At 35.3% G+C, this 13,441-nt stretch overlaps 1 protein-coding gene and 1 pseudogene across 1 annotated transcript in view; one reads left to right on the forward strand and one right to left on the reverse strand.

Annotated features, from left to right (window-relative positions):
• The window catches only part of MYO3A (myosin IIIA), a 179,249-nt gene that overhangs the window by 140,501 nt on the left and 25,307 nt on the right, over window positions 1-13,441 (reverse strand). The window contains exons 5-7 of the mRNA XM_011371026.2: window positions 9,398-9,474; window positions 5,081-5,226; window positions 2,422-2,487 (exon numbers count right to left, since the gene is read on the reverse strand). Of these exons, the coding sequence (XP_011369328.1) occupies window positions 2,422-2,487; window positions 5,081-5,226; window positions 9,398-9,474 (289 nt within the window). The remainder of the gene's footprint in view (window positions 1-2,421; window positions 2,488-5,080; window positions 5,227-9,397; window positions 9,475-13,441) is intronic.
• Window positions 10,777-10,895, forward strand: LOC111746236 (annotated as a pseudogene).

The following is a 13,441-nucleotide window of genomic DNA, read 5'->3' on the forward strand; positions in this document are numbered from 1 at the left end:
TTTGTGACAGTGCACACATCTGTGAGTGATTACGCAGTAGTGACACCAACTTCCTACTAAGTACTACTTCCCTGGTCTCCCAGCAAGCATTTTTGCACAGTGAAAATTAAACTTGCTCTCCAATGAAAAGTCCCCTTTGTAAGTCAGTAGCTAAAGATAAATAACAATGAAGTCATTACAGTTTTAATGTTTACCTAAAATTAAAATAAAACTTTCAGTTTCCCTTTACTAATGCTTTTAAAGGCTTCTCAATTGATCTATTTCTTTCTACATGATCAAACTGCTAACCCATTTGAGAAGGCTAACGTGCTGAAGATGTTTAAATTTCACGTCAGTAGATGTTGTTTGAGGTCAGACAGTAGATGTACTAGTGCAGGTCACACTTCTTGAGAGGTTCAACCAGAGCAGAGTCCCAAAAAAAAGAGGTGGGGAGTGACAGCACCTGGAACAACATCACAGGAGGAGCATTGGGACAAATTTAGGATGTTCCATCCGCTGTGACAGCTGTCTTCAAATATGTGGAAGAGGGTTAGACAGTTTTCAGTGGTCACAAAGAACAAAAAAATCTAGGATCAACTCATGGAATTAAGAGAGAAACAGATTTCAGGTCAGTGTAAGAAAGAACTTTCCAACAGTGAAGTTTACCGATGATGGAACGGGCTGCGTTGAGAAGTATGATTATTTTTATTAGGGGAGTTTACTGGCTGCGTGGCCACTCAGTGAACTTGTTCAAGAAGGCCTTACACTCTGGATTTGAGTTTGGGCTATATAAATTTTTAATATCCTTCCAAACCTGAGGTTCTGAGGGGCTGTGATTACGAGAAAACTGGTCAGAGCTGGGCCGCCATTTGGGGATAGAGAAAAAGAAAGAAAGAGGAAGAAACCCATGTCTTGACTTGAGCAGAGCCATTTCTAATCTCTACTGTTAATCTTCCTTGGGGTGGTAATTTGGCAACTTATTTTATTGGGCTTTACCAAAAAAGATATTTCCCAGGAAAATGCACTAGGGAATAAGGTGGACAATGTCAGAAAATAAAAACAAGAGATCTTGGTTCCCATTTAGTTTAACAGAATGTGTCGATCTCTGAGATCTGCATCAATTTAGTCACATGTGAAATTATTTTATTGTAGTAAGACCTTATCAAATATCTGACGTGTACCAGGCACTTTGCTAAGACACTGGAGTTACGGTGACGAATATGGCACATTCAGTGCCCTGGAGTGGCTTACTGTCTAGTTGGGGAGAAAGACTTCTAAGAAGGTAGCTAAATAAAAGTGGCAATTATATTAGAGGAAGATGCATAAAATACAGTGATAGAACACAAGACAGACTACTAACTGCCTGGAGAAAATCAGAGGTGAAATTATGTGAAATATGTCAATGTCAGCAGATTCCTCAGAGGTGAGATTGTATGAAATATGTCAAAGTCAGCAGTTTCCACTGAGGATCAGTCTGGAAGAATCTGCAGACATGGGGCATAATTATAAATTGTGGGAGACCTTCAAAGTCATCAACGAATTTCCTGAGATTTATGAAATTTGATTGTAGTTTATTAAATACTCTCTAGTACATACTCAGTGGTTAAGTGAAAATCAAGAAAAAAAAAGATTATCAATCTTTTTTGGGTTTTCACAACCCTTAAATCTAAGTCTCTTGTCTTTATAAGAATAAGAAGATAATCTTAGTAGGAAAACCAATGACATCAGTTATGTACAAATATTATTGGTTTCTCTGCTTTCTTTGCTCTTTATTCATTTTCTGAGTGGAGTTTGACATACTAAATCTTAATGACCCCTCTCTCCCACTTATAACCTGGGATCACCCCTTACCTTATTTTATAAGGTAAAGTTATAATAAAGATTGTGAAAAAGTCTGTGGGATAGAAATGACTTTTGATTCATAGCTTTGAGTCAATTGTCTGGAGGCACTTGGGCTAACTACCTGTCAAATTAGAAATGTTAACTGAATTTCAAATGTGTAAGTAATTTATCTATAGGATCATCTGATTGACCAATTGCAGTGACTATTCCCTAACTGAGATGAGAATTAATGATGCAGATAAGTTAAGGGTTAAATGAATAGTAGGTGGGAGATGCTGAGGGCATAGTTGCAAAAGGCAGGTGGACAGAAGAATATGTTTCTGGACAATGAAACTTCTGCAGAAGCATCGCTATCAGTAAGAGAATAAACATGACCCTAAGATCAATATTTGAGCAATAATGAATTCACTGAGCATTCATAAGACACTAAAAATACTTGTTTTGAAGAAAATAATGGAAACCTCAGTGGCTATTTAATAGATAAGAGGTAAGGAGGAGATTCAGAAGCACCAAGGAATTGTTGTAAAAAGAACATTTCAAAGTTAGGATGGTTATCTTTTTGATTTTTTTTAAAAAAGACTCTTATTACTTGTTACTCACTTGCTAATGAAGTCATTGAATTCTGCTGACCATATCTCAGGCTGCATCAGTTTTGGGGGTGGATTCCTAGAAAATAAGAATCAAGGTTGGAGTGTGGACCTTGGTTAGTCAGAGCAAAATTAGGACAGAACCAGATAGACTAATCCATTGCTGCCTTCACAGGTCCTGCTAGTAAAATTGAGCATTATGATTCTTCTATTCAAAGGCAGGTAATGAGTTATTAATCACCTGTTATATAAAATGATAGGTTCCTTGTTTCTCTGAAAGCACTTACTAGATGACCCAATTTCTCCAATTGATAATTTTTTTCTTTTAAAGAATCTCCTTGCTTTTACCTGAGAGCTGCAGGGGAAAGCATCAATACTTAGTAGAACAGAAACAATGACTACCAGGAAAAGATTTTTTGCTTTGAGTCCTGCAGAAGTCTCTGAGGAATATCCAGGGCGCACAGAGGTGACCTGGAAGGAATTATTCAAAAGACGGAGTGAGGCAGAGGAGAGAGGCAGAAAAGAATGCCTTCACGAGATGTTCTGTTGTTCCTGAATACATGGCCGGAAATAGGTTACGAAAGTAAGTAACTGGAAAATATGATTAGCTATAACGCTCTGAATGCCACTTAAAAGTTTTTGTTATTAATGCCTTTCATTTTAAGTTGGACAAATCTTTTCTTTCGAAGCGTATTCATGAACACAAAGGAGCCTCACTTGAAAATGAGGCTGAGCTAACTCTCATCAAACCACACTGATCAACCATGATAGCTGAATTTGTTGAAGTACCGCTTTATGTTAATTCTAACAGCTTTTTTTTTTTTTTCATTAGCGGAATGGAAACACTTTGTCTTCAGTTCTGCATTACTCCTTAAATAGCTTATAATGAAATTAATGTACAGTTTGTACAGGCTCATTAAAGAAAAGTGCAGCTCCTCATCTACCCTCGATCACGCAGACAGCTCGTTTTACGATCTTTAGAACTATTTGAAGATTGCTGATTCGCACATTAAAGGAAGTAATTCTTTTCTCCACCAATCTTGCTTTATTTCTTGTTCTCCTGAAAATGTCCTAAGAGATTTATTGGCTCGCTTTAGGGGAACAACATTTTGATGGTTTTAGAGCACTCAGAACTGGGTCGCTTTTCAGATCCCTTTTTCCTAATTGTTTTTACAGTCGGTAGGAATTCTCAGAATTCAATTTTCGAAATATACTGCTGGTAAAAGTAGCAAGGAATAACTAAGATGATGCAGTTTCCAGAAGTGCCTTGCTCGCAGGTATGACATATAGTAACAGTGTCATCACTCTTCCATGTGGCATCATCACAAAGAGTAATAACACTAGGCTAACCACGGTCATTTAAACCATGATTGAAATGGTTCAGGAAGCATGGTGCTTCCCATCACATGCTGACTGAATAATAGTAAATGTTAGAAAATATATATATTTTTGTTTTCCCTAAATTTATTGAAATATCTTAGACACAGTATAGAGCCAGTTTTCTGTTCTCTTTTGTAATCTCATTTCCCTACTTACCAAATAAGCAGTATATTTTACAAACAGTAAGACCTGAAAGAGACATTGACATTATAATGTAAAGGGTGACATATATCTAAGATGTTATAATTCCGAATCTATAGATAGGACTGGAAATTCAAAGGTAAAATTACAAAGTCCTATGCTTCGGTCTTACACTAATTTAATTATATGCCAACTATCCCAAATGGATCCCTCTGGAAATGAATATGAAATATTGGCGTTATTTCTTTCGGACTTGAAAACTCTCTCCAAGACTCTCTACATGTAATTCTATGTTCTACAGGCACTGGGACCAGAAAACTTAATGGAGAACGCAGTAACAAACTGTGACATGCCACCTACCACTCTGCCTTGGACCCCTGTCACCACAGGCCCTCTATGTGAATTCTATTAGAATTACTGTGTCAGGCAAAATTCGTCAGAAAGTTTCAGAAGAAAACACATCTATAATCAAAACAGGCAGTCTTTTCATGTCAGTTTTCTGAAATATTTAGGAACTAGCCAAAACATATATAAAATAGTGTTTAATTAGTAATAGAAAAAAGCAGGGAAAAGTTTGTTGACATACACACCGAAGGGAAGGGGTCTGCGCTGATGTAGGGAAATATTGTCATGACTCCGAAGAGATTCTTCTTCTAATATATGTTAATATATTCAAGACAGTAACATATTTTAAATCATTATAATTTTATCAATAACGTCTATTTATAATTTTCTTGATGATATTACTGTAAAGTTCTAAACAAGGAGAAGTCTTAGCAAGTAGTGAAAATCACTAGATTGATATGCCGAGGCAAAGCAAATCACTGTTGCCCAGACTGTGGACCAGGGTGCCTCACTGGCTAATTTTGGAATAAAGATTGGGAGGAACTGTTGTTTTTTGAGATCTAATCCTTGCAAAAGAAAAAAAGACACAATGAGTATTAAGAGAAACTCTCCTACTTAAAACAGGGAAATGAAACTACTGAACCAATACAATATCCTGGAAGAAGCAAAATGATATTCCAAGCCGCTCTGCTTCCAACTTGCTAAAATATGTCTGAATATTTCCAAGAGGAGCATGGTGAGCACCCAGTGGCTGGAGGAAGAAAGCTGGGCTGCAGATGCTAGACCGAGTGCTAGAGCCCGCTCACCTGGGTATTTTGAAGAGTGCTCGCATGGGATGCAGGTCGGCTAGTGGAGGATCTCCATCCCCTAGCTCGATGGCTGTGATGCCCAGGGACCACGTATCACATCTGGCATCATAAGTGGTATCCAACTGCTGTTCACATGCAATCACCTAGTAGAAAAGGAAAAAAAGAAATGAAATTATGACTTTTAACAGTCATGTCTCAAGGTGTTTAGAACAATGTGTATGTGTTCAAACCAATGAAGTCTGCAGTTATGAGTAAAGGCAGTAACTTGAGAGAGTAAAAGCTCAAATTATTATCATTACTAGTGTTTTTAGTCTAAGAACAGAGAATACCTTAGCAGATTTGCAAGTTTAAGGGAAGAAGCCTATGAAAAGGAGTATTTTTGAAAATGCCAAACAGAAAGGGGACAGAAACAGTGTCTCAAATGGAAAGAGATGCGGTCAAATGCACAGATAAAGACTGTGCAAAGACAGTCACTCGAAAAACATCTGAGGAGTAAACAAAGACATTCATCTCGGCAAAGATAAAGAACATATCTATAATGACTTAAAAGTGAAGGAGGTAAAGAAAAATAAGTTGAGAGCAGTCTAGTTAAATGGCTTTAATGTTTTCTGGCAACTAGAAGGCAAGGGTACCTAAGGGAGGAATGAGACAAGTTTGAAGGATCGCAGAAAGGTTTATGCCAACAATAAAAAATAAACAAATAAAAGTGAACATTGATAAAGATTTATTAACACTTATCTTGGAGCACACTAAACTGTAAAACTACAACTGGGGTTTTAAAATTTTCACTAATCAAAGAATGCAATTGAGAGACAAGAAAAAAGGATTTTTTGCAATATTATAAAATACTGTTACATGGAAGAATGATTAAATAATTAATTCACAATTTATTTCTAAATATGTAAATATAGATACCAATGGAATCCGAATACTAATTGTAACATCAGTGAGCATAAAAAGAAAATTCAACTTGACATTTTAAAAACCATTTTTTACATTTTTAGAAATGTTGCATTTTGTGAATTCCAATGCACAAAACAAATAAAAAATGATTTGGGGATGATGGCAGATTAGAGTTTTATCCTTTAACTACAGTATTATGAATGATACATAAAAATAAAGAAATCTAAGACACTGTCTGGAATAATATTTCATCTTTCTGATTCCATTTAACATCAGCTTAACACAGTAAAATCCCTCTGTGTTGGCACACTGGAGTTTAGTTGGTAACATTTACACATATGTCATCTTGGTAGGGTGACTCCTTCATAAATATACCCTTATTCATACCTGACACTAACAGCAATGACAGAAAACAGTTTGTAAACATACGAGTATGACTGAAAAATAAAAGGAAGGCAATGATAAACATATCGTGTAGGACAAGAGTTACTCCAGGGAAGAGGCAAGAAGATGGGATAGAGGAAGAACATAGAAACAAATGTATGCTATTGGTAATGTTCTGGTTCTGGTTGGGTCGTGGGTTCACGGGCAAATAAACGAGGTCATAAAATGATCTAAATCTAAGTGTTTGAAGGCCAATAATAAATATGTAAATAAGTAAGTTATATGTATGCGTATATATATGTGGGTATATATATGTGTGTATCTGGAGGGAGGAAGAGAGAGAGAGAAAGAGAGAAAGACAGACAGACAGACAGACAGAGAGGGGACATCATCTTACACAGCACTTCTCAACTTTTCCTGCCAAAGTGATTTTAATATCATAGGAGAGTGAATTGCTAAGATCAGACAACACAGCCTGAATTACCAGGAGTAAGCATAAGCGTTCTGAGTTTTATATTAAAAATTCATGTGACAAATATCTATAGACGTATTATTCATAATAGCCAAAAAATAGAAACAACCCAAACGTGAATTAGCTGGCAATGGATAAACAAAATATGATACACATACATACAACGGAATATTATTCAGCCATCAAAAGGAGTGAAGTATTGATATACGCTACAACATGGATGGACACTAAGAGAAAGAAGCCAGATACAAAGGCCACATATTGTGATTCCATTTAAATGAAACGCCCAGAACTGGCAAATCCATCGACAGAAAACAGATAGATTAGTGGGTACCTAGTGTAGAAGACTTTGGGAGGAGATGTGAAGTGACTCTTAATGAATGTGGGATCTCTTTTAGGGGGAATAAAATTGTTCTGAAATTAGATTGTGATGATGGTTGCACAATCCTGCAAATATACACTAAAAATCATTAAATCGTACAAGTTAAATGAGTTATATGGTATGTAAATTATATAACAGACTTGTTAAAAATAAAAATACATTCATATGAATTTTTCATAATGTTGTATAATATATCTTTGTCTGCCTTAGTGTAAAACTGCCTTTTGCCCCACCGGTTGCTTTTTTTCCTAGTTAAAATTGTTGCTTCAGGATAATTCATTATTTTATGGCTTCATACGTGTGGTCCGGGAATATCTCCTCACAGGCTTGGGTAAATGTATGCCCTAATTTGCCAGAGACATTCTTGGTTTATGCTTGCTTTACTAGAGTCATTATGAACGCTGTTCCCTTTCATCCTCCAAAATGTCCTGGCTTATACAATACATTATATAGTTACCCTGCATGCTAACATACATGTACTCCAGTTTGGGAAGAATGGCTTTATATAACCAACAAATGCTGCACCTTTCATCTAGAATTTTATTTTAAAATATCAAATCGAGAATTTCACTTTTCAACTGATAATTGATTTGAACAAGCTTTCCTGACTGTCAAGTAATTGTATATTAAGAAATATAAATTTCAATTATTAACTCATTTAATACTTTGGTAATTAAATTTTATTTTTATTTTTATATTTTTAGAGGAGGCAACCCTTGGTTGACCTCACAGATTGCAAGGACCTTCAGTTTACAATCTCTTATTTTTACTTTGTTATTTTTTTTTACGCCTACGGTACCTGGTCTGCCTAGGTAGTCTTCCATCTAAGTACTAACCAGGCCTGACCCTGCTTAGCTTCCAAGATCAGACGGGATCGGGCTCGAGTAATTAAATTTTAGATAGATCATAATATTTCTTTTTACTCAGAGTGGTTCCAAGATCCATTAATAAAAATTGTTTTCACTAAATGACAAACTTAAACATATAATATTGGCTTTGTTATTATAAATTAAATGAAAAAATATAAAGCTAGACTATCGATTATTTAATATTAATGATATGATAATTATATATTATAGTATTTAATGTTAATTATATAATCATATATTATAGTATTTATTATATTAATTATTAAGATATGTGAATAAGATTCAATGTTCGGTATTACTGTTATATCTTTTTAATTTCTCACTTTTAAAATTTTTTCAAAAGCTTTAAATCTAGCAACATATCAGAATAAACTCTGAGACAACTCACATTTGAAATTTTCTTGTTCAATTTTGTTTTCGCTTATATGACTATATTTTCTAATTTTATTCTAAACTCTCTGTTAAAAAGCTTTTGAATCCACTGGTGTTTTTAAAAGTTTTTAAAGATAATTTATCCTTTCTCCATATTTTATATTATGTTTACAATTTAACTTTTTTGCAACTAATAATTGACTTAGTATTAAAATAGAAACAGTATATCAGGATTTAATTCTCAAACAAATTCAATTCTAAGATTTTGCAATATCAATGTAGTATTTGAATTACTTCTCCTCCCTTCAGTCTCTAGAAAATGGTAGATAAATAACAGAGCTTTTCCTAAAGGTTGCAGAAAGAGTTTTCAAACATAAGTATTTCTTCTGATAAACATGATTAAAAAGACTAAAAGTATTAACAGTGATGGTAGAGAGAAGCTGTGACTCTAGGAGACATTTTTCTTCAACTATTTTGGCAGTTTATCTATAACTCCCAAAGGTAATAATGGAAAGAATCTGCTAAAGCTGAACATAGCCCCCAAGCAGAGACTCAATGTGGATACCTGTTACATAAGTTAATAGACGTAAATCTGATCTTAAGCAAAGTCTAGGGGTTTCCATAATATTTCCAACATAACTTAAAAAACAGAATCTAAATATCATTCATATCAATACATGCTAACCAATTAAAAGTAAATTTGATGAAAAATTAAGGCTGCAAGTAGTTTCTCTTTATCTCTTCTGATCGACCCATTCATTCAATCCATTTACTCATATAATCACTCGCAGCCCATTTATTGGGCACCTCCCGTGTTCCTTCTCACACGTGCCAAAATCCAAATGAAAACAACACATATGGAGATACAGAACTCATAAAAAGGAAAGTCTGAAAGGAACAAATACTACATTTGTCTCCCTTAAAACTCTGACCTCAGGAGCCATCCAAAATGGTGTTCCTACAGACGTATTCCGACGGTGCCAGGTGCTGGTGAGCTGAGCAGACACACCTGGAAGGAAGAGACGAGACTTACTTCTTGCATGAATTCCAATTGCAATAAATTTGCTTATAAACTAATATTAAAATTCTGTTTCCTTAAAGTTGCCACTGGACCTGAACTTCGCATCAAATATCCTAAGTCAGGATTTCTGCATAGCCAAATTACAGAATGGTCCTCGTATTTTCCATTTCTCATAATCAAACCTGTCTGTCCTTAAAGCCCTGCTTCGAGTTTTAGGTTCCCCATACTGACTTTTAATCCACTCCTGATCATACTAACCTCTATTTCTTTTGATCTTCTACATTTTTAACTACTTGTCTGTATTACATATTTTGACAATATTACATATTGTTATTTGAATAGTATGCTTCCTCCTCTCCCTCCCCTGTGCCCACTACCAAAACTCTGGTGAATCTGAGAATGTTTTATATGGTGGTATGTACATAGTAGGTGACTTGTGAATGTAAATAAAATCATTTTCCATCTCCCAACTTTGGTCAAATCACACTTGACTGGAAGTTTCAAATCAACTACACATATTCAAACCAACGCCATTAATAGAATCTGTTCTTTTTCCTTTAAAGAGATTACAGACCAAAGGACTACTCTGCAGAGGTTTAACCAAATATTTCAATCATGTCATCACATTAATTCCCCCTGATTAGATAGAATCATAACTGACCCTTGATGTTCGTACTCCGGCTCCTCATACAGGGGTTTGGTTACCTCTAACTGTTCAGTGCTGCTTCCCTTGACCTGCTCTAGACTTGATGGGTTATACCCAAATCATGAGCTTCCACTCTCTGATTGCCCTGTTTTGTAAAGTACCTCCCAGGTGTCACATTCATTTTAGGCTTTGGCTGTTTATCTTATAAGCCAAAGACACAAACAGAAATTTAAAATTAAATATATTTAACTCTTTTAAGATGGCATTTGACATTTGTCATGAAATTCAGCCAAATGGGGATTTCACTGGTGGAAGTATACCTGAACAGAGAAGTAGGCAGAATGTTTTGGTTCCACAGTAAGTAATTGCATCCCTTAATGACCTACTCCACCTACCATTTGCGACAACATGGATGGACCTGAAAAGTATAATGCTAAGTGAAATAAGTCAGACAGAGAAAGACAAATACCATATGATCTGCTTATACGTGGAATCTAAAGAACAAAATAAACAAACAAATCAGAAACAGACTCATAGATGCAGGGAACGTACTGATAGTTGCAAGATGGGAAGGAGTTGGGGAGCTGTGTGAAAAAGAGGAAGGGATTAAGAAGTACAAATTAGTAGTTGCAAAATAAAGTACAGTCTACGGCCATGCCACCCTGAACGTGCCCTATCTCGTCTGATCTCGGAAGCTAAGCAGGGTCGGGCCTGGTTAGTACTTGGATGGGAGACCACATAGGAAGACTAGGTGCTGTACGTGTAATAAACAAACAAACAGACAAACAAACAAATAAATGAAGAACAGCATAGGGAATATAGTCAATAATATTGTAATAACTATGTATGGTGCCAAGTGGGTACTATACTAGTCAGGGGGTCACTTTGCAAATTATATAAATATCTAACTGCTATGCTGTACACCTGAAACTAATACAAAATAATATTTAATGTCAACTGTTAATTGAAAAATGTTTGAAAAGAAAAAAAAAAAAGAGATTTTCTAATCTGTGCTTTAAGGTTCTTCCTTAAATATTTTCTAACAGACTATCCGAAGAAAGGGAATCAACGCTTAACATCACGTTTCTCCAAAATACTTCCTCTACCTCTGCTCCAGGTATGCTATCTTTCAGAAAAATTAAATTTAAATCTAAACATTGTACCTTATCTTTTTCTATGAATTAAAGGCAGAAATGATTAAACCCGAATTTTTCTGTAGTATCAGTATAATCAGTGATTTATTTATATAAGTGAAAAAAGTAAATGGATTTTTAAAGCAATTTAATTTAAAATCGATTCTAAATTTACTAAAATTTGTTCTAAGGGTTTCTTTTTATGAAAACATTTTAAGTTATATTTGGACCTTGGTGGACATTTTTGTTTCAATTTCATGAAGATTGTTTAAGAATTCAAATGTCATTTAACTGAAATGTAAAGGGCAAAAGAAAAAAACAGAACCAAGTGAAAAATCAAAAGTTTTGCTCTTGGCAGGAAAGTGACATTTTAGACTAATCACGTGATACTTTTTTCTCTCTTTCTGGATATGAAGAAAAGATTATGTCACTAGAACTGGCATTTTTTTCCAGCAAGTAGTCTCGTCTTGGTGTTTAAACTTACAGCCATGGATGGCAAGAAAGGATCTTGCCTCCATATTCCACAGGAAATATACATGGAAGATACTAAAAGAGGTTTTTTTAGGGGCGTGGCATGTGACCCAAGGCAGACCACTCAGACTCTTTTTCTTGGATATGTGACTCCTGAGTGGAGATACTCAAAGGAAGTAACTAGAGCTGAGTCAACCAATGGGAGGGCTCTAAAGAGTAGTCCAGGTGATGCCACTTCTGAGGTCTAGGTCTGTCACAGCATGGTTCTTAGGAGGCTGGGTATCAACCTTGCTTTTGTAAGCCAGCCAGTGTTGTTTTCAGCTCTTGCCTAAGTTAGTCAGAGTTAGTGTCTGTTGCTTATAACCAAGGAACCCTGACTAATACAAGACCTAATGATTTTACATATAAAGGAGAAAATTAACAAGGGTAATAGTGAATGATGAGTTTATAAAGCCTAAGTTATTAGGTTTTATAGTACTCTGAGGTTATATTACAATTTTATATTTATATTAACATGAGATTAAGAATTTCTTAAGGCAAACCTTTGGCCTCCAAACACTTTAATCACACATCTCAAGCAATAAGAAACTTTTGAGAAAGCATACTGTACATAGATATAGATATAGACTAGTCTCAAAATATTTACTAGTGTATTAATATATACATTATGCAACATAAATGAAGATAATTTTAAAGGATGAGATTAAAATAATAACTACAATAGAGGTACGAATATTTCTTGGTACTTCGATGATGTTTTACAAACACCCTTATATTGATTCACACCCTCTTCAAAGACTGCTAGTCTAAGTAGTGCTGGGTAATGGATCGCAATGCCTTGAAGTCTCATATATCTTTTAGTGTCTGTTGGGATCCTGCAGAAAGAATGTGTTATACTTGGTTCCTTTAAACTGTATGGAAACAGAAAAAGTCAGCTCAGAATGTGAAGAAGGAAAAACAGTAACCAAATAAGTAAAAAAGGAAAAATGCAACTAGGTAGTATAGGAAACCCACGAGTCTGAGAATACTAAATGATTAATAATTAAAAACAGGACACACGCCCAACTATGAAAGTGAGAGGGGAAGCCATTTACCGAATCTCATGTTTGTTGACTGTTTCTGCAATGACTGTTAAACCTGAAGATCATTTTACCAACACAATCAAACAGTTTCAGAGCTAGAAGGCAACTTAATGGTCATGAAGTCTAATGTGTTCATTTTCAGGTTAGTAAACTTCAGCTAGAGAGAAGAATGAGTTTCCTGAGGACAAATGGCATTTTTACTTAGTATAAATTCTCACAAGAAAAGTAGCTAAGGAGGTAGATAAATACAAAATTCTATTAAAAATGATTGACACAAATGACTTTAAAAGGCAGCAGGAATCTAAATTATGAGTTCAGGAGCCCTAGGAAGTAAAGATTAGGAAAATCATCTTGTCCAGAGAGGAACTAATGGAATAAGTCACCAAAATAAACAGTTACATAAGCATCTCAAGGGAGAAGGTGCCAAAGGGTGGAAAATTCCAGGCAGAAATTTGGGATAGTGAGAGGACACTGAGAAAACCAAGAGACCAAAAAGAGATCAGGGCTAAACAGAAAGCAGGCTAGAAGAGAGGGCAATAATCCATTGGAAGTCAAAGCCACTGGAAGATTAAGGAGGTTTATGTAAATGATTCTTCAGCCCTCTGCTCTGATTACACTGACGG

Source organism: Pteropus vampyrus, unplaced genomic scaffold (assembly GCF_000151845.1).
Source record: "Pteropus vampyrus isolate Shadow unplaced genomic scaffold, Pvam_2.0 Scaffold180, whole genome shotgun sequence".
Taxonomy (NCBI): Eukaryota; Metazoa; Chordata; class Mammalia; order Chiroptera; family Pteropodidae; genus Pteropus; species Pteropus vampyrus.